Source organism: Rhinolophus sinicus, linkage group LG02 (genome assembly GCF_036562045.2).
Source record: "Rhinolophus sinicus isolate RSC01 linkage group LG02, ASM3656204v1, whole genome shotgun sequence".
Lineage (NCBI taxonomy): Eukaryota > Metazoa > Chordata > Mammalia > Chiroptera > Rhinolophidae > Rhinolophus > Rhinolophus sinicus.
The window spans coordinates 109,647,845-109,672,554 of NC_133752.1; the positions used below are offsets into that span (position 1 = coordinate 109,647,845).

General features: G+C 51.7%; 1 protein-coding gene across 23 annotated transcripts in view; it reads left to right on the forward strand.

The window, feature by feature from the left end:
• The window catches only part of MICAL3 (microtubule associated monooxygenase, calponin and LIM domain containing 3), a 225,113-nt gene extending 200,631 nt beyond the window's left edge, over positions 1-24,482 (forward strand). For 15 of the 23 annotated variants that reach the window (XM_074325093.1, XM_074325097.1, XM_074325094.1 and 12 more), the window contains 8 exons: positions 206-300; positions 4,218-4,268; positions 5,599-5,709; positions 6,904-6,997; positions 19,382-19,447; positions 21,758-21,857; positions 22,012-22,085; positions 22,182-24,482. In XM_074325093.1, the coding sequence (XP_074181194.1) occupies positions 206-300; positions 4,218-4,268; positions 5,599-5,709; positions 6,904-6,997; positions 19,382-19,447; positions 21,758-21,857; positions 22,012-22,085; positions 22,182-22,366 (776 nt within the window). In that variant the 3' untranslated portion in view covers positions 22,367-24,482. Of the gene's footprint in view, positions 1-205; positions 301-4,217; positions 4,269-5,598; positions 5,710-6,903; positions 6,998-11,151; positions 11,203-19,381; positions 19,448-21,757; positions 21,858-22,011; positions 22,086-22,181 lie in introns of all 23 variants that reach the window. The other 8 variants (XM_074325104.1, XM_074325112.1, XM_019757222.2 and 5 more) reach the window with 5 other exon arrangements.
• The last annotated feature ends 228 nt before the right edge of the window (positions 24,483-24,710 follow it).

Below are 24,710 nucleotides of genomic sequence, written 5' to 3' on the forward strand. Positions count from 1 at the left end.
GTGGGTGCCATCTCTTCAGTGTCCGTTCGCTTCTGCCTGGATGAATGTGAGCACTCAATATGGCAGAAGACTTTCTTAAACTAGAAAGGAGTCAAACCTACAGCCCATGCCCCTGGGCTGCTCGTGTGGATACTGCCGTCGGGAAGGCTGCGGTACTGGCAGGCTGCTCACGTCTTCACTCTGCCCCTTCTTCCCATCCCCTCAGAGCTGCAGCTCCGGCGCCAGCTGAGTTTCTCCGAGGACTCTGACCTCTCCAGTGATGATGTCCTTGAGAGGGCCTCCCAGAAGTCTAAGCGAGAGGTATGCAGGCCCGGTCAGCAGGGGGGCGTCAGGGGGTTGAGGACCTTGACTCCTGTGCTCTGTTGAGTGTCGGTGTTTGATGAGGTGGAGGAAGGAAAAGCAAATCCCGACACTGGGGTGGGTGTGGGCACCCTCCTTGGGCTTCAGCATCATCCAGGGAGAAGACACGGCAGCGTCTTCTCTCAGGCATTTTCAGTGAGCAGCTGAAGGTTATTGCTTTCATGGCAGGAGTTCCTGTGTTCAGTTCTTGTGGAGACAGATCTCCCGTGCTCCAGGATTCCTCTCTGTTTAGGAAGCAGCTGGCATTATCCGTTCATTCTTTTGTCCTCAGAAGTCCCACATGGAGTAGCATACGCCAGTGCCCAGAGTGGCAGCAAAAGGTTGCTTGTACCCAGCAAAGACTGGCACAGGGACCCAGTCACTGGGGAAGGTGCCCTGTCGTCCTGCCTGCTTTGTGCATTTGTAGAGTAGAGGGGATTTTTGCCATTCAAGAACTGGACCAGGAAACTGGCCTGGGTTCTGTGCGGAATGGGTCATTATGGATCTGACTTGGCCCCTCTCCCTTCTCCAGGCTCAGGAGACAGTGTGGCCACTCAGCTCTCCTGAGAAGCAGACCCTCAGTGTGAAGGTTCCTTCATCAGTAGCCTTTGTTGGGTATTTGTTCAGACTCTTGATTTTTAAGAGCTCTTGCAGCTTTGTTTAGATACACTGAAGGTGGAAGAGGGAGAGGGATAAGAGAAAGTTCTCACAGGGCATGTGTGTCTCAGAGACAGTGGTGGGGTGGGGACTGCAGTCCAGAAAGGACAGCAGCAGTGGCGTGAGGCTCAGGGGTAGCCTTCCTACCCCGTCTCCATTGTCTAGCCGGGGGCACACGCTCATCCTCCTGTCCAAGGTGACGGCCCAGCTGCCGTCAGCTCCCTTTTTGACTGAAAACATTTCCCAGAACACCCTGTACCATCTCTACAAGGCTTCCCAGGCCTTGGATGCAAGCCTGCCCTCTCCGTCGACTTCTGGGGAGGCCATGGCGAGCCTGAGTCCTGCACGTGCCTGTTCAGTAAAGATGGTGTCTGCGGCCTGTTTCCAGTCCCCTCCTAGGCTGGTCCAGTTCCTCTTTTGACAACTTGGCAAGCCAGAGGAAACCAAGCTTTTAGTTCTCATCTCATTGATTTGTTTACCTCCCCTTGGCCCTGCCAGATCTTTTTCTGTCCATTCTCCTAGAAGGACACCTTGATTGCCAGTCCTCCCATCCCACACCAGCCATGTGCAGAGTCCGCACGTCCTGGCCAGGCCACACTAAATTACAGTTGGGGTCCTGTATCCCCACTCCCCCACTCCTGTCAGGTGCTCCCTGTGTTGCTCTCCCAGACAGCAGCGTCAGTCCTACTGAAGATGCCTTCTGCTTATGTATGTGGGTCCCTAAACACGTCCTGACCCTGGGGACTGGCACTGCCAGGGGTGCTGAGGGGGCCTGGGAAGAAGGACGGTGTGGTCCAAGGTTCACTTTGCCTCAGTGCAGACCTGCAGACATTCAGCCAGCTCATGTCATGTTGGTCACAAACCTACATCTCTTGTTGCTTTTGTGGTCAGGTATGTCCACTGTATGTCTAGGCAAAATGCTGAGTGGCAGGCTGCCCAAGCTAGCTATGCCAAGGCCATCATCTCGGTATCACAGCTCACTGACCACAGTCTCTCCATGGGCCTTGCAGGCCTGGGCACACAGGGAGCCCCTCCCTGTCTACGTGAAAGACAACAGGTCATGGACCCCACTCCTAGAATCCCAGCACCTCACGTTCCCCCACAGAGGTGGAGCCATTTGCTGGAGGCCCTGTCGGGAGACATAAAGACAAAGCCAAGCCTGAGAGTGCTGAGCCGACTCCCATGGTGGTGCAGGGTCGGCCGAGCAGGAGCGAGGTACTCTACATTGTTAGGAATGGGAGCTAAGTCAGGGAAACAGAGCAAACAAAAGCAGCCACAAAGGACACATGGGAACAATTGAGGTGACTTGATCATGGACAGTATAATGTGACAGACACCTTATGTTGTCACAGCAATGCTGCATTCCTTGGAAGCTGTTTGAAGTGCTGTAGTCAGGTGACAAAGTGTCTCCGTCCCAAGAAGCACACACTGGGGTTGTTGGGCTGAAGGGCCACGATGTGCGTGAATGAGTGAGGAAAGAAGATGGCGCGCGAAGTGCGTATCACGTGTGCAAGGTGCTGACACTGAGCGAATCTGGCGAAGCTGCTCCTTGTCGTCCTCTTTCCACTGTTCCGGAGGGTTGGAAATCTTCCGCGTAAGAAGTGAGGGGAGTGTGGGGACTCCTGAAGTGACAGGGGCTTGATTGGCTCCAGAGGGAGCCTTGTGCTGGCAGTGCCCCTGCCCTGGTGCCCTGCCGCCGCACAGGGGTGTGGTCCTCATGTCACAGACAACACTGAGTGAGGCAGCGGTGAAACCACTGCTTCAGTATTGTGACATTAAAAAAAAAAGATTTAAAATATTGTATAGAAAAATTAAGATAATACAGATTTTTAAAAATCACCTTATAGCCTTACCAACAAGAGATGACCCATGTTTACCTCTTTTCTTTGCCTCAATCTGACTAAATACAAGTAAGGCGGCCTCTTGACCACGTGGCTGAGCTGGGGGCTCATGCACTGCTCTCGGGCAGGCCCTGCCCCACTCGCTGCCCCGGCGTTGGTTCCAGCTGGCACAGCTGGCACAGCACAAATGTGTCGCCATCTCATGCTTCTGGTCGCTGCCTCTACCAAGTCAGTACTTCTCCCCCACCACCCCTTTTACTTTTTCCTTCAGCCAAGTACAGATGTTGAGCACTGTTCCTTCCGTTGTAGTTACGTAGTTCTTGTGGAGTTTTCTACATGCTGCTTGGGGAAACCAGCTGCCTTTTCCTTTAACTGACTTGTTCCAATATGTAGTTCTTCCTCATGGTGCTGGGTAGGAGAGATGAGTCAGGTGCGGTGGGATCTGCATGGACAAAGGTACATGTCACCACTAGGACGCAAGCCCATTCTTCTCGAGGCCAGTACGCTGTCGAAATGCAGACCCCGCTAGTGGGTCCCCACTGCTGCAGAAGCAGCAGAAGCCCCAGGGGGCAGTGCGTCCCGAGGCTCTGCCCACCTCCAGCCCTCCAGCCTCACTCCCTGCCTGCCTCGAACCCTGTAACAGGGCTGATGAGCGGTCAGAGAACAAGTGTCACTAGCCTCACTTCTCTGAGCAGCTGTGCAAGGCTGACTGCAGTGAGAAGAGGTTGCAGTTACTGCCTGGAATATTTTTGACGAATATCAGTGATTTATGCTATTTCAGGTCCCTTTCACTGTGTACAATCAAGCATCCCAGGGCTGCTGCGGCCCACTGGACCCCCCAACCCCATCCAGGAACCCTGCCAGTAAAGAGCCTTTGGGACAAGAACGTTAGGTTGATACTCAGCTCGCTCTGTGTCTGTCTGTGTCTCTGGAGACAGGAGTTTCCCACCATCTGTGCTCTGTCTCAGTACCTGTAGCATTCAGGTGGGGCAAGCAATCTGAATTTCCACAAGCAAGTGGGTTACTAACGAAGAAATAGCATCTATAACCATACATTTAAACATTTAAACAGTTTCAACTTATACACGAGGGAGATTGAGAAGAGAAAAGAGAAGGTTTGGGGCACGGTGAGAGAGAAGCTGTCTTCTCGGTAGAAAAGCAAGCCCAGGCCTTAGTTAGACGGACTCACCTACGTGGAGCTGCAAGGCCCACACCCAGGTCCCTCATCTATGCAGCCCTGTGTGACGCGTGAGAAATAATCCTGTGTTCCAGTCTGTGTGTTTGTTTTAAACTTCTGGTTTGGCTCCATTTCTGTGTTCCATTTTTAATTGTTGTTATTATTACTGTTCTGTTTTGTTTTCCGTTGCCATCCCCTTAAAGTCGGTTTCTGTGCCACACGCCTTGGCGGTCAGGAGGTCATATCCATCAAAGGTAGTGCTTACTGTCTTGTTCTCACGGGCTGACCGTTGTTGCATGCGTGTCTGTGATTAACACCGGGCAGCCCCAGCCCTGGCCCTCCAGCCACATCCTCACTAACTGCGTCCGTGCGTGCACCGGCAGAACCTTCTTTAGCTGTGTCTCGACAGGAGGGTGACATACCCTGCTCTTTGCTGGCCGAGGTGCATGTGGTGATGTTGCTCCAAGTGCCTGGGGGGGACAGGGCTGCCTCTTTGGGACTGGCCACTGCGGGAGTGGGCAACTCACAAGCCCTCAGCTCCCTGGTCTGCGAGGTGAAATGCTTAGGACATCAAAGCACCACCGACACCCTTAACCACCTGCTCAGTTGGTTCTCCACTGTCACTTGAGCTCTTGGAATAAAGATTATTAGAATGCACCCCTGAAGTCTCCTGTAAAGTCTATAGAGTCTCCTTTTTTCATTTTCTTGGAGGCAATAGAGAAGACGTTATAAATCGAGGCTCCAGCGTTTGCCTCTCGGTGCCTGCCCTGTGTTTATGGGCACTGCTCACTCCCTGCACCTCAAACCTACATGTGCAGGTGGAATTGCCCTGGCTTTGGCCACTTGCCGCCTTGGTTCTTGATGGCACTGGCTGAAATGCCCTGCCAGACTGCTCCCTTCCTGCCCTTCAATGGCCTCTTGTGGCCTCTGTGCAGACCCCGGGGTGTTCACCCTAGGGTCAGTCCAGGCGCCCCCCATAGTTGCTCCTTCAGACTGTTAGCTAGTTTGGGGCTCACTCAGGCTTAAAGTAGAAGCAACCCTGTTTTCCTAATTCAAATGTTACTTCTTAAAAGAACCTTATTAATATCGCTCGTACGAAGAAAGTGGCTTTTGATGCCAAATAAGAAAATGAGAGGATCCTGATTTTTCTTTTTTTCTTTGCCTCCTAAGAAGCAGGAAGCATGGGGAACATTTTACCAAAATTTGTACCCCCCAAAAGTCTTAAAAAGAGGAGACGTCCTTCTGTGGGAGACAGGTGATGTCAATGATAAAGGAGCATATGTCCCTTTGTCATGTTAACTCCCTAGTGGGCGGGGCCCCACTGAGCCTCCTGTGCCTCCAGTAGGACAGCATCTCACTTGGAGAGCTTGAGGTGTCCCCTGTACCATTTAGGGCTCCAGCAGGGACCAGTGCCAGCAACGCTCTGGCCACATTGCAGCCTGGGAATCTGCGCACACCCTGGCCCACCGTCCACTCTGCGGGCACTCTGCGGCCTGAGGCAGTGCTGTCCATGCCTCTGCTGCCAGTGCCCAACCTCTCAGGCCTGCTGCGCCCGCCTCAGGAAATCTCTCTCCTTCTCTCCAGCCAAGAACATACACGGAGGAGGAACTGAATGCCAAGCTGACCCGGCGTGTGCAGAAGGCGGCTCGGAGACAGGCCAAGCAAGAGGAACTGAAGCGGCTGCATCGAGCCCAGGTGAAACCAGGACCACTGCTCCCCAGGGGTCACAGGGCAGCACCCCCCAGCCAGCTTGTCCTCATCCTCCATGAGGGCAGAGCAGAGGGAGATAGGGTGTCCCGTTACCTGAGATGACAGCCCTGAAGTCTCAGGCCACAGCCTCTGGCTTGATGCAACAACTACACAAGCCTTGTTTTTGTGACGTTATTGGTAGGAAAGGAAGAGCCACACTTGGAGTTTCTAAATTCCTTACTCTGGAACAGTCACTGCAAAGTCAATTCATTCAATTGTAAGAACTGTTCTCAAGAGGCAACCTTTGACCCCTTGGCCCGTGATAGGCCTGGGGTTAGAGCTCAGAGCTGTCCTCTGTCTGCAGGCCTCATAGATCTGGGTCATTCTACATTGTGGGGGGGTGGGAGACAAAAAGTAATTTCTTCATACGAAGTATTAAAATATATCAATGCAATATGGTTTTTCTAATGAAATCATATATGCAGTCGTATTCATAAAGTTTAGTACACTGAGCGAAAGCTGTATAGCCACGAAAACATGGCCAGCAAATCCAAATACCAGCGAGCACTCCTCTGAAGTGCATGTTTCATCAAGTATGAAAACCCACCAGTCTTGTAGTCCTTTCCTTGCACATTATTCTGTACCACATTCTCTACAGTGACATGGCACTGGCTGCCCCTGTGGGGGCTGCACGTCCTCTGCCCATGTTACTCCCCACAGTCACGGAAGAACTTCTCACTACGCGGTCAGTCACATTCTGGCTGGTGGCTCCATTCTAGATTTCTTTTTCTTTTTTTAAAACCTTGTGGAGACAGGATGTCTGCAGCCCTGCCCAAGAGCGCCTGCTGGTGCTGTGGCAGCCTCACCTTCAGAAGGGTCCGAGGCTGGGGGTCATCCTTCCTGCAGGACTTTACACCCACTTCCTGTCTCTGACCTGCCTGGGGGGTTGCTCACTGCTTGATATGCACCCACGCACCGTGGGGCTGGCGATGCTGGGCCCCGGGGTCTGCGTGGGCAGCAGGGCCTGTGGAACACACATGTGGTCCTCACATTCCAGGCCTGAGCCCATTGACCAGGGCCTTTCCAAATTTCTTACTTTAGTTGTTTTTCTCTCTCTCTGTTTGTGTAGTTTATTGTCCTCCTGAAAGCTAGGAGACAAGAGACAAAGTTGGATGCTTCTACTGCTTTGTTTTCCCATAGATTATCCAGCGGCAGCTGGAACAGGTGGAGGAGAAGCAGCGGCAGCTGGAGGAGAGAGGGGTCGCTGTGGAGAAGGCTCTCCGTGGTGAAGCAGGTACTGTCAGGGTTCCTTTGTGAGGAGCTCTGTTCCAAGGGGAGCCCCCACCCAACCCCCATGGTAGGGCTGGTTTTGCGTCACCTCCTCTGGAATTCAGCTTCTTTTCCAGCAGGCTGAAATTTAGGGCTTCCTGTTAGGCAAAGGAAAGAAAAGTACCCCTGTTGGGACTGCCCCAGGGCCCAGGCCTGTTGTTCCGCCCTCTCTTACGCCTTGCTGTTTAACTGTAGAGTGAAGTCTCAGTCCACTTCCTCTGGTGATGCAAGCACTGGGGCCCCCTCCTTTCCTCCTCCTCCTTTTCCACCCCGTCATTTCTCCAGAAGAGAATAACTGGGAGTAAGGGAGACTGTACCACAAGGAACCATCACAGAACTGCACGAGCAGGGCCCCCGGCCTGCCTCCCACGTGCCACCTGCTACCTTCAGCTCTCCGGCTGCGTCTCCTGCTCAGGCTGCTCAGAGCCTGTGGGCACATGCCCCGCAGAGCCGTGACCTACTTTTGCAGTGACCCCTAATTTCTTCCTTATTCTAGTGTGGCAGAGGGGTGGGGTGGTACATCCCCTGGTAGGCAGGCTGTCTGTAAACCAAAGAGGCAGTGAGAGGCAGCCAGGAATAGGGCTTGTGGCTGCCGCCTGGTCTTGCTGGAAAACTGACCAATAGAGTGACCTTATAACACATGCCTGGTGTCAAGATGAGTTCCTGGGGTTCTGTAGGACTGCAGTTCACATGGGGGGAGTCGAGCCACACAGATGTGGTCTCCTTTCCACGCCCTTCAGGCCTAGAAATTGTAGCTTAACAGTCGTCTCAGTGATGACCTGCAGGTGAAGAGATGGGAATGAGGGAGAAAGGTGAGGATGTGAGGTTCTTGGTTTGGTGCCTTGTCTGATGCCGGGCTCACTGCTGGAAGCCTGGGCCACCAAACAAAATGCAGAAACTTGAACTGCTGAGCAGCCAGTAAGTCAGAAGCCTGGGATCTGTGACTACAAGGCAGGCACTGGCCCCTGTGTCAAGGAGTAGAGATTCATGGTCACCTAAAAGGGTCCCCAGCTTCCAATGACGCTGTGGTGTCTCCACCATCCCCGTGGTTTGCTGCCTGCCCTGCATGCCCTGACTTGGCCTCCTCAGGGAAGCCTGACCCCCGGAGGGGGGGTGGGGGGGTGTTGGCTCAAACATGCCAGAGATGCTGTGCACCGCTCACAAGGCCCTGCCCTCACTGCCTTCCATGCTGCAGAAAGTATCAGGGTGGCCTGGGCCCGCCAGCCTTTCCCTGCAGACTACTCCTGCTGAGATGGAAAGCGCACAGTCAGACTAGCTCCACAGGCAGGTGCAGCTACATTTCCTCATTAGCACAAGTCCCCAGGGGGACGTTCTGCCCGCTGCTCACAGGTCTGAGTTCGGGTAGCTGCCCCCGGGTTGATGGTTTGCATAAAGCGCTCATGTACGTACCGGCTGCCGTGCACTCTGGGTTGGTGACAGTGCTTCAGTGTATGTCCTCAGGCCAGTTCTTCTAGCTGCTGGCTGCCGAGGGGTCAAAGGAAATGCACCATTGAAGACGGGCGTAGGGTTTTGCCAAAATTCCTCTTTCTAGTTGGTTAGGTAATTATCTTTTCATAAGCACATACAACCAGGATTTCATCTAAGTCAGTGGTTTTCAAACTTGTTTTTTAGCATAGAACCCTTTTTACAAACTGAATTATAAGTTCAAATGTAAATCAAAAATGATTATTCTAAAATGTTAATAGACATAAATTTGAAAATACAGGTTATAGTGAGGTGTGCCTCAGCCCAGCGCACACCTGATGCGCGGTATACAGAACATCCAGCTACACAGACGTACTTTCTGTAAATGGTAACAGTTTTCTAACAGCTTACCTGAGGTCTCAGCGTGTATGCGGGTTAAATGTTCTAGAAGCCTGACGCTTAAGTGGAGCAGTGGAAATTGTTTTCACATTTGAACCACTAACAAATCTAACAGTAGTTCATATTCCTTATGAAGAATAGATCTCAGATAAAACCTCCGCAACATTCAGGGAGCACAGAAACCAACTATGCTGTGGTGTCATGACACGCACGGTCCCCACCTGGAGGACGACCTCAGTGATGGGCTGCTCGAGACGCGGGGTCTCTCTGAGCGACGGCTCTCCCAGGACACTCCCAAGTACACTTGTACATGGGCACTCTGCCTGCAGGCCAGAATGTAAATAAATGTGTAAGTGTCCTCTTCCCTGACATTAACAGGGAGTGCACACAGAGGGCGGACGAAACTTGGTCCTGGGAGCTTTACAAAAACCAGTTTATCTGGTAGCACAAATGAATGTGTTAATGGTCTTCAGTGGGTTAAAGGTTGGCATATGAAACATTTGAACATGGTGTGTCTTATGTAGGTTTTTTTAAGTGAGTTAAAGTGTTTGTGAATCAGGTGTTTGGGGGAGCCCTGGAACAGCACTTGAGGAAACCTAGGGTTCCATAGAACAGTTTGAAAACCACCGTGCTTGTCCATTCTCTTCTAAGCAAGGCTTCACCACAACATCTCCATCCAAATACACATCTGCCCTGTTTTTAATGACAGGTTTTAGTAGCTCCGTTGAGAGATCCCCCAAGGTACACTTGGGAAATTCTCAGAATATAATCGCTCCTACCATAGATATATTTCCAAGTGTAGTATTTTCCTTTTCTTATTTTAAGCACATCACATCCAAGGCTTGCCTATTGTCAGAAGTTCAATGACCTTGTTCCTACTTGACAGAGATCATCTCTGAGGCGAATCTCTGCACACTGGCTGTTCCTTTGCTCTTGTTAGCCTGGCTGCTCCTGGATAATCTTAGTTGAGCATGGTGGTCTGAAATCTTCCAGCACTGCTAGCCAGCCCCTGTCCTGAGGGCATATATCTGGCCAGCTTGTGGTTCTGTCTCACCTGGCGGGGGGTTCCGACTGCCAAGTCAGCCAAACTGCCCTTTCAGAGAAGAGCTCTGACATGGGCTTGTTGGTCTCACATTGTCTGAGGCTCATGAATGTCCAGACCATAAGGTTAGGTTCAGAGCCTTCAAGCCAAGGACCACATTGAGACTGGCATGACTTCGGTCTAGAGTACCTGGAAAGCCCTTTTGTTTCTGGAACCTTGATTCAAACTTAAACCACTGGATCAGCCTTGATCATGAGTTGAAAAACCATTCTAGGATTGCGTTCTACTTTCTGAGGTGTCCGTTCTTGAAAGCGGAACCCTGATGGGGAACAAAAGGTTGCCAGGATCAGCATTCAGATTGGGAGATGTGGAGGGAAGTGGGAGAGAGAGCAGCGACTCGTGCTGTGCTCTGTGTCATGATTCTGGGAGGATGAGGACCACCTGCCCAAGCCCAGTGACCTTGTTCCTGCTTGACAGAGGAAGTCCCCAGCTCTGCATCTCAGGCACGGGAAGAGCATAATACCCTTGCTGGCCAGCCACACGGAGCTAAAAGCTAGGTGTGCAGGTAGCCAGCCAGCCTCCGCGGCCTTCAGGCAGACAGTCACCGCTCGTTTCCTGCCTTAGAGAGAAGGCAGCTGAAGTGGGGGCTAATCCCAGAAGCAGCAGGGACTTCTTCATCTCAAACCGTCGGGCAAAAGAGGTTCTGCAAGGGGTGTGATACAGTCCCCACTGGGGTCACGCATGTGGGTTCTCGGGAGAGCGCTGAGTACCTTTAGACCTGAGGATGGGTGTCCGCAACAAGCTTTTTAGGATGTTCGTGTCCTGCCTTCAGCCCCTCAGACTGGGGCTTTAATATTCAGAAACTAAGGAAGGAAGTAGCCCCTGATCCGCCCTTGATATTTTTAAATCTTCTTAGTTAGATAAGATTGAATCCCAGCAAGGCCAGGATTCCCAGCAAAGCCAAGGCCTTTCGTCCGACGCATCAGAGGTATAAACAGGAATCATGTTGTTATTGGCTGTTAACTCTGTCACCTGTGGTTGAGTGTGGGCCCCCCACCACCAACAGGAAGTACATAGCTCAGCATGCATGGACACATGTGCACTTACAGAGATGCATGCTTTCCATCTGTTTTTCTCCGCTCTCTTGCAGATCTCTGTGTGTTTCTTTTGCTTCTTGTCATTGATTGCTTGGGGTGTGGTGGGGAGGTGGGCGATCTGACCCAGTAACTCTCTTCACCAATTCCTTGTTGTAGACTATTGGGGAGAGTCTTATTACAGCGAGCTCATCGACTTGCACCTGGGGGGTATGTATGGCGGCACCTGGTGCTGACAAACCCTGCTGACACCCTTTCCCCACCTCTGCCCAGTCCCAGCTCACAAACAACAAGAAGCCAACCCAGTAACCAAAGGCAAAAGCACAGACCCTTTTCCAGCCGTAATGGAGCAGCGTGCTAGCTCCTTCCCTCTGCTACACACACTCAGGGAGAGTTCAGATAGCTTTTGCTGCCCGGAGTTTCCTTAATTGTCTATAAGAAGAGTGCATCTGCCCCCACCTGTCAACCTTGCATCTGCCTCCTGGTCCTTCTAATACCATGTGGTGGTTTGGCGGTGGCAGTACACATGCACAGGTGCTCACATGCATCTACGCACGCACGCCACGTGACCTCTGCCCTAGAGGTCACCCTCCCAGTTTGTGGGAGTCACATCCGCTAGGAAGCTCATTGCCAGCCACACGCAGGAAGCAAACATGTGAAGAACTCAGGCTCAGCCATTTTCAGTAGGGTGCACTCCTGTCCCCCTGAGGGACCCAGGTGCACGGATGGTGTCACTGTGATTTCTGCCCAGGCGCCAGCTTGACACTACGTTGACGGATGCCTGTAATAATATCCCTTCCTCCTTGCTCTGTCTTGGGACTGACTTTGCAGTTCTTTTCAGTGAAGACAGAAAAAATCTAAGGCACTGGTTCTCAGAGTGTGGCCCCTGGACGAGAGCAGCATGAGCAGGGAGCTTGTTAGAAATGCAGGTTGTCAGGCCCCACCCAGACCGGCTGAATCAAACTCTAAGGGTGAGGTCTGCTTATCTGTGTTTTAACAAACCTTCTAGATGATTCAAATGCCCTCTAAAGTAGGAAAACCACTACTATAAATGAATTCAACATTTTTGATGTCTTGCTGTACAAAGCTCACCATGTGTATTAGATTCTAGAAAACACCAATCCATGAGTCTCGTTTCTAGACTCTGGGCAGTTTCTCTCCTGAAAAGCTGCCATTTTGTCAAAAGGAGTGCCAGACAGCTGCTTCTGAGAGTGACCAGGGGGCACCCTGGCACCTTCCTGGGTTCCTGCATCCTTGGTCGGGCAATCTGACCTCTTCACCTCCCCTTGCAGGCTCCTTGCCTACCAGTGGTCTTGGAACAGAAGAGCTGGCAGAAATCATTCTCATTTTTTCCCCATAATCTCATTCTTTTAAGAGAGTCACTTTGTGGCCCATTCATTTAAAATCCACAGGCCGGGTTCTGTGATTCCTACTTAGGACCCTCCACCAGTAAGGAGGCGGCCTTGTGGGGTGGGTTGTGGTGTCTCTGTATAGAGTACAGAGACACCCCACGGCCTCCTTCAGCGCCCAGACCTTTTGGTGTGACATGACTTTGACACTCATGGCCATTGAGGCTGTAAAAGGGCTGATGCTTACGTTGCAATTAACAACCCTGCTCCTTGTCTAATGGCCTTGACTTCTTTCCCACCTCCCACTAACACTCCCTGGGAAATGTTTATGTCCATTCTAAATGAATCTCGGTGTATGAAAAACGTTTTTTTTCATTCAAAATCTCCTGGAAGGAACTGTCAAAACCCATTTCTTTAAAATTATATTCACCTTCCCTCTTGTTTCAAGATACTGTTGCCACACTGATTACCTCATGTGTCTAGTTTTGTTTTCCTTATCCCCATAGTTTGATAAAATGTAGTTGGCTGTTTTCATTTCTACGTCCGTGGACTCCAGGGGGAAATGAAATAAATACGAAGAAGAAATGCAGGGTGTCTTCTGAATTATAAAATACCCCGTCCTCAAAAACCTTATCACCCTGCTATTTGGTTCTCATCACTTTCTCTTTTTCAGCTCATTATGATTTCTGTGTAAAATTTAAACTTCTCCTGTGGGTTCCGCTTACCACAGAGGGGCTGCCGCTGCTCCGCCCGTGAAGCGTGAGAGAACTGTCCCTTCCACAGAGAGTCACTGTGTGCCACAAGCAGAGGGCAGGGTTCCTCTGGCCCTGTTCCCGTCACGCTCCAGGAGGAAAACTTAGATGCTAGTATTAGGTCCCTTTCAGTTTCTGCTGATGTTTCATGCTTGGAGCACTTAGTAATATTCATTAGTTGGGGGAGAAACTACCCTTCTGAAATCTGAGGCCTGAAATGTGGAATCTGATTGCTCATGCATCCACAGAGGCCACACAGAAACCCCACTGCTGTGCCCAGGGCTGGTCTTACGTCTCCCGTGGGCAAGACAAGCTCCAGGCAGCGTCAGGTCCTGCGCTGAGGAGTCCGGGCGCCCGGTGCTCTGCTCATCACACTATGTTGTTTCTGGAGGGTCTTTGGATGACTCTCAGCTACCTGTATAACGGCTCCAACTCCATATTAAGTCTCTTTTTGAGCCCAGAGTACATGGAATACAGATCCTTTCTTCACATAGCTGCACCTTGTGATTCCTAAAGAAACCATTAGAGGACACAGAATGAGCCTTGGGCCAGAGAAGAAGCATCCCCAAGTGACCTCACTCCCCTCCCTCTTCTCCCCTGGACACTGAGCAGGCTCCCCTACAGTGCCCAGTCACCACATTTTGTTACACTAGACAGATAGATGAATAGAAATCTTTAGATCAAACCAGATCTCTTCAGAATAACTTTCAATTAAAAATATATACACCTAATTTCTAGTTTTCAGAGACCTCACCTCTAGGCTTGTCTCCAAAGGAAATTGAAAGAACACAAATGGTTTAGAAATGTGCATAAACGGCTAGAAAGTGGTCTTTCCTTGTTGCTGGTGACTTGGGGTAGGAGGCACGGGGCCTGTCCCACACCCCATGCCTGCCCACTTCCCCTTCCTTCTGGGTCTTCCTGTTCTGTTTGCTCCCTTGAATTTGATGTTGGTAGATTTTGGCTTGTCTGTTTGGTCTGAGTATTAGTCTGGCTGTTTTTGCTCAGTAACTTTACAATCCTTGAGATTCCCCAGCATTCTTCTGTGTGCATGAGTGTTGCATGTGAATGTACACGTGTGTGTGCGTGTGTGTTCGCACACGCATGTGTGTGTGTGCCGGAGCTCAGTTCTTACATGCTGTTTTCTTTTTTTGTCCTTCATTCCCCCCCCCCACCCCAGTCTAGAGATCCATTCTGCACTGTTTTATAATAAAAGGCAGTCCCCAGCCCTGTCTTGTGTATGTACACCGGGCCTGTCAGACCACAAGCCTTCACCCTATCACAGGCCCGCTTACCACTCTGTAGCACTGGAAACCAGCAAACCTGACTCCCTGTCAGGCCGCAGTGTTGATCATTGCCCCTGGGTGTGGCGCTGGGCACCTCAGCCTTCCGTGCAAAGGCTGCCTCACGTCAGGGTCATGACGTTGATACTGAGCAAGTAGGTTTCCTAGGTGGAGGAGTCAGGACAGTTAAGTATAAACTTAGTCAACAAAACCTTTGGTCGGGCTTGCCTTTCTTCAGGCCACATAACCTGAAGGACACGGAAAAGAAAATCAGTGAAAGCCCCATTCCTGTACCTGAACCACCAAGAAATTCTCCCAGCCTGAACTTGTGGCTTTCTACAAGTTTAATCTGGTAGGCTGAGCTTGGCATGAGCGGCAATGTCCCTGCTGTTTCCTAGGAAAAGAACGAAATTCTGGTAGTATCTGTAGCATGAAATGAATAAAAGGCATCGCTGCCGTGCTGGGTCAGTTACCAGTAAAAAGGGACGGCATTACTGCCAGAACAAGGTGAGGCGGGGAGGCCCACCCAGGCAGGGTGAGGCCTGCTCTCGGCCGCCCGTGGACACTGGCTCCTGCGGCAGGAAAATGGGACCCCAAAACACACCTGAGAAGTAAGCGTGCCCCTTTCCTACCTGTGACACCTTGGAGCTTGTTCAGAGGCTGAAAGGAAGTCAGAGTCAAAAAGAATGTCTTCCTATGTGCAGGATTTTCCGAAAGTATAGCTGGAAGGGAAATCATCTAACCTGGGGGTACTTTACAGGTTTGTGTATGAAACAAGCTGCAGGATCTCCAAAGGGAAGTTGAGGGGCAATTTTGACCTCTAACAGGATTACACTGTAGGATGTTTATGAGCCGGTTATTTGGAATTCTGTATTTTCATGTGGAAGTGCAGTTATAAATGGCAGCTCAGCTGTTAAGCCCATTTTCTTCCTAATGGCTGTAGGGCACAGTACTAGGCTCTGCCATTCTAGGTCCGACCAGTGTTTCCATGGGGAAACGCAGCATTCTGGCTGGGACCTCTCCCTAGCTGGCCCTCCCCACGCTGCAGCTGCCCCTCCAGCTAGGAGCCTGTGGTGATGGCTGCTTCATCCAACAAGGGCAACCAGGAGCCTGTCCAGTGGGAGGTGAATGCCTGAGCACCAGACACATCCCCATGGCTGCTGCTGAGCTCCAGGTCGGCTCCCGGTTCTCCACTTTCCTTTGCTTCGGTCATCCTGGAGACTGGCCCACCAACTTGCTTTCCTGCTGTGACTGCCCTCATCTGTTGCCTCCAACTCGTAACACTTCCATGCTTTGTCTCTTAGAGAAAACAGGGCTGGTGTGTAACTAGCACAGTGCCAGGTGGCATCCGAGGTGCTCCAACATCCTTATATAATTTATTTGTCCTTAATATAAGCCCATTGTCCTTATGAGGTATTTCTAATTGTTTTTTGTTTAGCACCAATAAGAAGTCAGTAGATGAAATAGAAGCAGCCAGAACTGAGTGACTAAATCGGAGATGCGGTGCCTGAGGCCAAGTCCCCTCACAGCTCATGTTGTCCCCGGTGTTCACTGGCTTTTGTCGTGGCCCCTCCAGGCTTCGTAATCCCATCCTCACCTCTCCTTCTCTGCCTCCCAGGCTCAGGGCTGGGACCTTAGGATTCTGCCTCCCAAAAGAACTGAAGTCGGGTTTGTGCACATTTCCAATGAACACCCGAGATCAGTGTCCTGAGGGGTGATTTTTGTCCAGCCAGCCTTACATCTCATCCAGTTAGCTAATGGGGGGCATAGGGGTGCTTTGGGTGAAGTATCTTGAAGAAGTTGGAGGAAGATGGAAATACAGGAAGGACAAGTGTAGAGAAGGGGGAGTTGCCATATGATTGTTCTCTTCTCCCACCTGCCTACTGGGTCCTGGGCCAGCCCTGAGCCACACAAGAGGCAGGGCCTGGAGGAGGTGTCCAAGCAGGTCAGAAGCAAAGCCGTCATGTGGGGAGCACCCCAACTTAGGAAGGCAAAGCCTGCATTCAGGTCCTGGCTTCACTGTATCCCCAGCCAGGTCACCCTGGAGGTCCCTTATCCAGCCTGGCATTCTGAGTAGGGTCTGTGTGACTTCTCTGCCGGCAGTAGCTGTCTGCTGTTAGATTTGTCTGGAGCTCTCATGAGCCCTTTAAAGAGGGCCGACTCTTACTTCAGAATGGAAAAGGAAGATCTGAGTTTTAATCAGGCTGGCCACAATTAACCTCTTTGAGCCTCAGATGCCTCATTTGAAGATAGATATGCTAAGACCCATCAGGTCGCCACCCTGGTCCAATGTAAGGATCACATGAAGCAACACACGTGAGAATGTTTTGAAACTATCAGGCACTAAGCATACTTGTTTCAAGCCTCATACTGGAATCTGATGAAACATGCCTTACTGTACGATGACTTTCTGCTGCTTTTCAAAATTCAGTGACACATGTCACCGACCCCCAGAGGTCCAGGTGACTGGGTGCCAGAGTTGCTGATGGTGGTCACATTTCAAAAGGAAATGTTTCTTCCGAGGAAAAAAGTGAGTTTGCTGCCGAGGTAAACATTGGAACAGGTGAGCTTTCAGAGCGCTGAGGGCAGGCAGAGCCGTCAGGATCAGACCACAGACCTGCTGGTAAAAAGCCCCAACCAGGACCAGATCCTGGGGTCGCTCAGAAGTGATGACGGGCCCAGGGGGTGCAGATGGTTTGGGGGGAATAAATGTGGTGGCTGCTACAAAGAGGCAGGAACCTAGTCCCCTGGCACTGAAAGCCCTATTTTAGCTTCTACTTGCCATGAGCTCGACCACATCTTTGTCCTTAGAACTGGTGAACCAAATCCTGCATTTCTCACATCTCCAAAAAGGGCAAAGAAATTACAATCAGAACCCCTGCTTCCTTTGCTCATTTCAGATTTGAGTCTGGGTAGAACTCCCCTCGTCCGATGTTTCCAATCAGTTTTCTCCCCAGTTTCTTCTTTTAAAACAATATGTATTGGGTGTTTCTCTGATTATTAAGGTAGTCTACATTAAGGAAATTTGGAGCATGTAGGAAAGTAAAGAAAGTCATGACCATGCTTATCAGGGGGCAGCTCTTCTGGCATTTTACATCCCGCCTTCTGCCTCTTGTTATAAGAATTCTTTTTTTTTAAAAAACACTTACTTTACCTGATACGCCTTTTCTAATTTCATTTCCTAATTTCTGTTCTGAACATTCTGTTACCTCACATTGTCTTCTGTATTGGAAAGCGTATATAAGAATGTGGTCTACATGAAAGAAGCTTTTAAAAGCTGTGTTTTGTGACATCCAGAGTGTAGAAACACATTTTTCAATATACAGGTACATACTTCCTTATTTGGGGTGTGTTGTGGCATCGTGTCACTGTGCCTTTAATGAATATGGACACTTGCACTGTACACCACACCTGTCTGGTGTGACATCAGTCCCAGGAAGTGGCACAGAGTGCTCGTTGATGGAGTGTTTCATGGGATCTACCCAGGTGTTCTGAGCACCAACACTTTGTAACAAAGAAGGCTGACTGTAAATCAGCTATGAAGCAGTGTGTTTTTTAAGAAAGGAACCCTTTTCCCGACCCCAGCATGTCATCTGGTCACGGTCATGTCTGTGGAGAACACGTTATAATCAGCATTTCACACACACACGCACACACACGCATTCTCTGGCTTTGGTTTTGAAGTGTAACTGGTGTCAGACTCACTATGCACAAAGCCCTGTGGAGACCACGGTGAGGGTCTTGAAGGAAAGGAAAATGTGGTGCCTGCATTTGCTCATCTGCAAAGTAGAAGGGTCTCAACCAATAGCTTGTCTATTTGGCCCTTCTGGTGACTAAAACAGGGTTACTTACACCCTGCTCTAATTGTAAAAACACCCGTTTACCTTCCCACCACCCACAGTTCCTGAGGCACTCCTGCCCCTGGGGCGGGCTCCATGTCTCCTGTGTGTGCCCCTGTGGTTCTGTGATGGTCCCTGCCGAGCTCGTCTCCCTTGTCCTTGAGTCACCATCAGGTCTTTCTAAGTCTCAAAGGCGTCTCTCTGCACACTGTCTTCTCTCAGCTGCCCCATCCACGACTCTGACCAGCATTGTTACTGTGGGTGTTGGCATGTCCTGTCAGCTCCCTTTTGGTCTTACAGTCCAAAGTGTGGCACCCTTCCTCCAGCTCTGCAGATGGAAGGGGCAGAAGAAAAGGGGGTGGTTGGCTCTCCCTGGCATGTGGGGGGATAGCGAAACGGATTGGTGGAAGTTGCCTCTGTGTGGACGCGTTCCCCCAACACACCCTGGCTTGGAGTTGGAAGCATTGCAGCTGTCCGAGCGCTAGAAGCCCACATAAGGATGGGCGCTGCTGCCCTGTAGACACAGCTGCTGTCCGTCGGCCCAGTGGTCAGCCACAGAGTCCTCCTCGCCCCTTAAACACACCCAAGTGCAGTCTTACCGGGAGCACACATGCCCATGAACATAAACCTAGAGGCCGTTTGGCCACGTATTTACCCATCTGCTCTACAGAGCAAGGCAGGCCTGTGCCAGGTGCTTTGGGCATTTTTGAGGAGGGAACCCTACACCCTACACCCAAAAAGCCACCCTGTATGGTAACACCCAGAGTCACCTCCCTCCCCGTGGGGACTAGAGGAAGAAGGAGCAACCCCGTACCTGTGAGCCACACACCATCGGGAAGGACCATGTGCATGTGCGGTCCTTTTTAAGCCATGTGCCTACTTCAGGGACCGCCGGCCATGCCTGGGTCTGCTCTTGTCAGTTTCCATGCTGAAAAAAGGACTTAATTCATTTGTAGACTTTGTTTCCCTTGTTTCTGCTTTTCCATTTCTTGTATTTTTTCTTTTCCTCCTGTTGTTCCTTTCTCACTTTTTATGCTTTTTGTCCTCTGCTTGTTTTTTATTTCACCTCCTCCCTGTCCCTCTCCTCTTCCAAACTCCTCCTCCTCTTCCATTTTGTCTTTCTCCGTCTCCTCCTCCTCCTGCTCTTCCTTGTTTGGTCCTTTTTGAAGTTGAGCCCAGTGGCGGGACTCCACGGCGTAGACCTCTCTCCTTCTGCCCTTGCTGTGTCCAGGAAGGTAACGTAACTCCCCAACCTCACCCCACTGCCCCCAGGGCCATAGCAACACTAGTTACACAGGGACCCACAACCCAGCTCTTTCTTTCTCTGACACTTGATAGCCCTGTTACAAAACTCCATGAGTATGTGGCAGTTTCTTACAAGGTACAGTATCCCTTTGACTGTCTCAGGGGAGGACGGGTACAGAGTGAAGCCCGAGGGCTTTCCAGGCCACAGCACAGCATGCCACAGTATTCACCACCATTTGTGGTTGGCCTTTCAGTCTCAAATCCAACAGCTCGAGTGGCCAGGGTCACAGGTGAGGCACATCCCACCTGTGTGGCAATGATTTGCACTGGTGAGTCGAGGAATACTGTCCTTACAAAGACTGGTCTGCACAAAGCCCCAAACTTCTTTTCCAAACAACCACTAAAAGCAAACTTCTCTACCCTGTGTCTTGCTGAGTGTGTGTGTGGTTTTTTTTAAGTTTGTCTGATTTGAAGTCTGTTGCGGTGATAAGATTGTCGTTGAAAAGGCATGTGGGAAGGGGAGGGGGCGTGTGGTCATGACTAACCCTTGCTAACCTCTCCTCTGTCCTCCATGGTGCCCACATTTGATGTTCACCCATCCCGCCATATACCTTTGCTCGTTGGCTGTGAACAGTCTCTACCATAGCTCATGAGTGGCGTTCGATGTCTCCCCTTGGAGTTCTGGGGAGGTGGGAAGGAGGGAGAGGCTTGCCAACTGGACAGCTTGCATGCCTCAGGGCTCCATCTTCCATGGCCACGTGGGCACACTGTGCAGAGATGCTCAGAAAGGAATGCATGGAACTGAGCTGTAGGCTGATTTAAAAGCCGAAGAGCCAAGTCTATCGGGCTGGGGGAGGAGAGCTTTGGCCCCCAGCACTTCCGCATGTGCTCCACAGTGGCAGGCTCCACCAGTTGGGAGGGAGCGTGCATCCTCCAGAGTAGAACTCAGGGACAGGACTTGACCTTGGGAGCACAGCTGCATGTGCACTGGGGCACAGCACATACATTAACCCCCTGCTTATATGAATGTAATTCAGAGCGTGGCCCCATTGAAAGACTAACTGGCTTGGGTCTCGTATGTCAAGCAAACAACACTGCAGAAAGAGTTGTCTTTGAACAGTGTGCAAGCAAGTCAGGTGGGAAGAATGTAGGAAAACTTGGCACAAGAGTCGTCCCACTGGAAGGTTTACCCCGTATGTTTCTGGGTTTGGTCTTCACTGGATAGAGCATCCAACCAAGTGATTCATAAAATGGAAAGCCTTTGAAAGACTCCCCAGTCCAGCGCCTCTTCACCTGGGGCCCATGGATGGACTTCAGGAAGCCGGGAACACCCTCAAGTTCTATATGAAATTGTTGGATGTATATACATGCATTTTTCCAGGGAGAGAGTCCCTGGCTTTTCTGAGATTCTCAAAATGGTTTGGAACCCAAAAATATTGCAGGATGACTGACATAGCCTGTCTTTCGTCCTCAGGCAGGACCACACAGTGGCCTGAGCTGCTGTGTGCTCCGAGGACAAGGAGTCTGTTCCCTCCTTGGGTGGCTTGATTCCTCACGAAGTTCTTGCGTCCTCGTGCTGCAGTTCAGCCCAGCGGGGTCAGGCTGTCAGTCAGCCTGGGTGCAGGGCAGCCTGAGTCAGCAGGCAGGCCCCGGCCCGGCCCTGCTGCCTGGGCTGCGTCAGAGCAGGGAGAGCCGCCTCTGAGCGTCTGGTCTGCTGGTGTTTCTCTGCCCTGGAGAGAAACCTGACAGCTGTCCCGTGCAAGTCAGCTGGGAGAGTGTTTGTTTAGGATAACAGAAATGATGTGACCTTAGTGCCAGAGGCCCCAAGGGGGCAGTGCCCAGAGAGAGCTGAGTTAGTGTGACTTCAAAGGAGGCAGAGTGTGGTGTATAAATTCACATGTTCCTTCATCATTAGGCTGGTTTCCTCAAAGCAGGCCTGTTGATAATACAGAGCAAGTACCAAATAAATATTAAATGAATGAAAGAAAGAAAAAAGGAGGACAAAGCACTTAACACATAGCAGAGGAAAACCACTGAGGAAAGAGGGCCAAACAAGCAGTGACCAGGTTGCTAAGGGGTGAGGGCCGGGCCTGGGAAGGACAAGTGGGAAGCGCAGGCCCCCCATAGTCCCTGGGGGACGGGGAGGCACCCCGATCACAGCTGCAGGCAAACAACCTGGCTTGGGAGTGTTCCGGCAGCATCCTGCTCGGCTCTCTTTGCACATTTGCCCCAGTGTGACGCTCCTGCTGGACGGGTGGGCAGCAGTCCTCCCCGCACCTGACAGGCCTCTCTCTCCGCAGGCATGGGCAAGAAGGATGACCCCAGGCTGATGCAGGAGTGGTTCAAGCTGGTGCAGGAGAAAAACACCATGGTGCGCTATGAGTCCGAGCTCATGATCTTGTGAGTGGCCATAGACTGGGGGCCCATGGGGGGGAGGAGAGGGCAAGCTCAGTGCCTGTCACAGCAGGGGCACAGCTCCTTCCTGGTTTAGGGCATGAGGACATATGGTCCCCAAGTCACCATTGCTATCTCCCTCCCCTTCCCTGCCATATAGCGCCCGGGAGCTGGAACTGGAGGACCGGCAGAGCCGACTGCAGCAGGAGCTCCGGGAGCGGATGGCAGTGGAAGGTAAGGGGTAAGGGGCGCCAGGGTGGGCTGCACTGGTGGTGCAGGTGGCCTCCTGCTCCTGGCCCTGCAGACCTAATGTCTTTGGCCACTGCCCAGATCACCTGAAGACTGAGGAGGAGCTGTCGGAGGAGAAGAAGATCCTGAACGAGATGCTGGAGGTGGTGGAGCAGAGAGATGCCCTCGTAGCTCTGCTAGAGGAGCAGCGACTCCGGGAGAAGGAGGAAGATAAGGACCTGGAGGCCGCCATGCTGTCCAAGGGCTTCAGCCTAAACTGGTCCTGAGCTCCACCCACACACTGGCCACTGGCCTGTGCATCTGCCTGACCCGGGCTGGGCTCTCCCAGACCCCGGATCCCAGATCTGAGAAGGCCTGGCACCTCCTGGGAGTTTGCGCTCAGTGTCCACGTGCCTCTTGAAAGTGGGTCAAGTGTCTGCTGTGGGAGACCCCAGGTGAAGGGAATTACTGAGGTGGCTTCGCCTCCTCGGAGAGATGTGGCCTGACTTCCTGCTGGCTCCGGGGAGAGACGATCATGGAGCATAACGTGGGGGAAGAAAGGCCTGCACGTGCCCCGAGGACGCACGGTGATGTGTACTCCTTGCACAGACACATTTGATCAAAGAAGGATGCTGCCTCCTGTCAGAACCACAGCCCCCAGAGTACAACCCACAGAGAGGAGGGGCAACTGTCTTCATGCTCCCTAAAGCACCACCAAAGAAGTGAAGGAAACAGCCCAGGAAAGCCACATGTGACTCAAGACCAGGAGAGGGGCCATGGCCAATCAGGGTGATGGCTGCCCCAGCCTTGCAGGGAAGCCAGGGGGGCCAGCTCCTGAGTTCATTATGCAAGTAAGGAGGACCCGGGGGGGGGGGGGGCCTGCTTCCCGGCCCACCCCACACACTGGACCACGTGGCCAAATGCCCCAGGCCTCTCTCTGACTGTGACCTGAGGCCTGTGGATTGCTGCATTTTGCTTTTATGTCACAACCATTTTAACACTGGAAAATGCTGACTTTGGAGGACGGATGAGTCTCTACATTTCAAGCCCCCAGTTGACAGGCGTTGTCACTGTCCAGGGCTTAGATTGGGGCAGGAGTCATCCTCGGTATTTTTCCTGCGTTTGCACATTGAAATGAAGCTGACAACCTGGCAAGACACTCAGCCGCTTTGGACCCTTTTTGTCAATTAACTTATTTTTTTAAATACTTGAAAAGAAGCAACTTCATTTTTATATCTGTACTAGAGACACTGATCACCTGGCACCTGCCGTGGGAGTGACAGAGGTGCCCCATCCCAGCCTGACTGAACACTGTTGCAGCCATCTATTTATTAGCCTTCTTCCTGCTGTTACTGCCCCAGCTGGCTAAGACCCTTGTGGGGGCCCCTGCTCACCGCTCTTCTGTCCCCTCCTCTGTTTTGTGGCCAGCTCCTCCTCCTTCACCTGGCATCCTATTCTCACTCTGGCACCAGACTTTATGTCTGCACCTCTCACTTGTCAAGGAGACATTTCAGCCCTGTCTGAGGCCGGACCAGCAGGCACAGATGCCTCCTCCTCCCTATGGGAACACTGGCTCTGCAGAACCCGTATTTTTTCTGTTTGGATGATAGGGTTTCAGCTTCCACAACACGTTTATTAAGGAAAGTTGGGGTGGCTCTGAGGCTGGCTGAGACAGTGCCTGGTGGGGCCTTGTCATCGATCTGGCTGGTGACAATACCTCAGCCCAGCCTCAGGGCCACCGGGTAGAAAGGGGTGTCGGTCGGTTTCTCACCCACAGGTAGCAGCTGCAGCCCAAACATCCTGGTACCCAGGTCTTCATGAGGAGATGGGATGCTAAGTACCATGTAACCAGCTCTTTGGGCCAAACTCTGCTCATTTCTCATGATTCAGCCAGAGGCTGGCTGTGGAGCAGTGGTGGGGCAGTGTTTGTCCAGCCGCAGAATTAGCACACAGTCAGCCCAGGGAGGAGGCCCACCAGTGCCAGGCCAGTCTGGGAGGGTCCTCCATCCGACTCCTGTGGGGATGGGCCTCTATAGAAACCACAGAGGCCTGGAAACTCTCCAAGGCAACCTGAGGGCAGGATGCGTCGGGCGTCTGTGCTGACCTTGGAACTTCCATGGGGAACACACCGTGCCTCAACTTGAACATTCATTCTCACTACAGAGGAGCAAAGAACCTGTCTCATTCTTCACTTTGTCCAAAAGCTGCCATCTCGCTCCTGTGAAAATCCAGGAGGCGTGCTGCTAGCAGCCCTGCGCTCTGACTTCTTCACTTCCTGTTTGCTGGTGAGGCAGGCAGAGTCTCTGTTTTTATTCTCTTTTCTTAAAATGGGGAGGGAGGTGTCCTAGATTCCATCTTTAAACCCCGATCTTTCAATAAAATTCAACTTGGGAAGGACCTTCATCGCCTGTGTGGCCTTTTCCCTAAGCTTCCCCCTCTCAAAGACCATCGTGCCTGGCCACGCCCTAGGAGAGCTGCCTCAGTCCCTGTAACTCCTCCTAACCCAGAACAAAGAAGTGGCTGGGAAGGGATGTGGCCACAGTGACCTCCGAGTGGCCTGATGGAGGGGGAGCAGCAGGTGTTACTGTCTGGGCCTTGCCGCATCCTTCCACAGCACGCACTGCTGCCTTC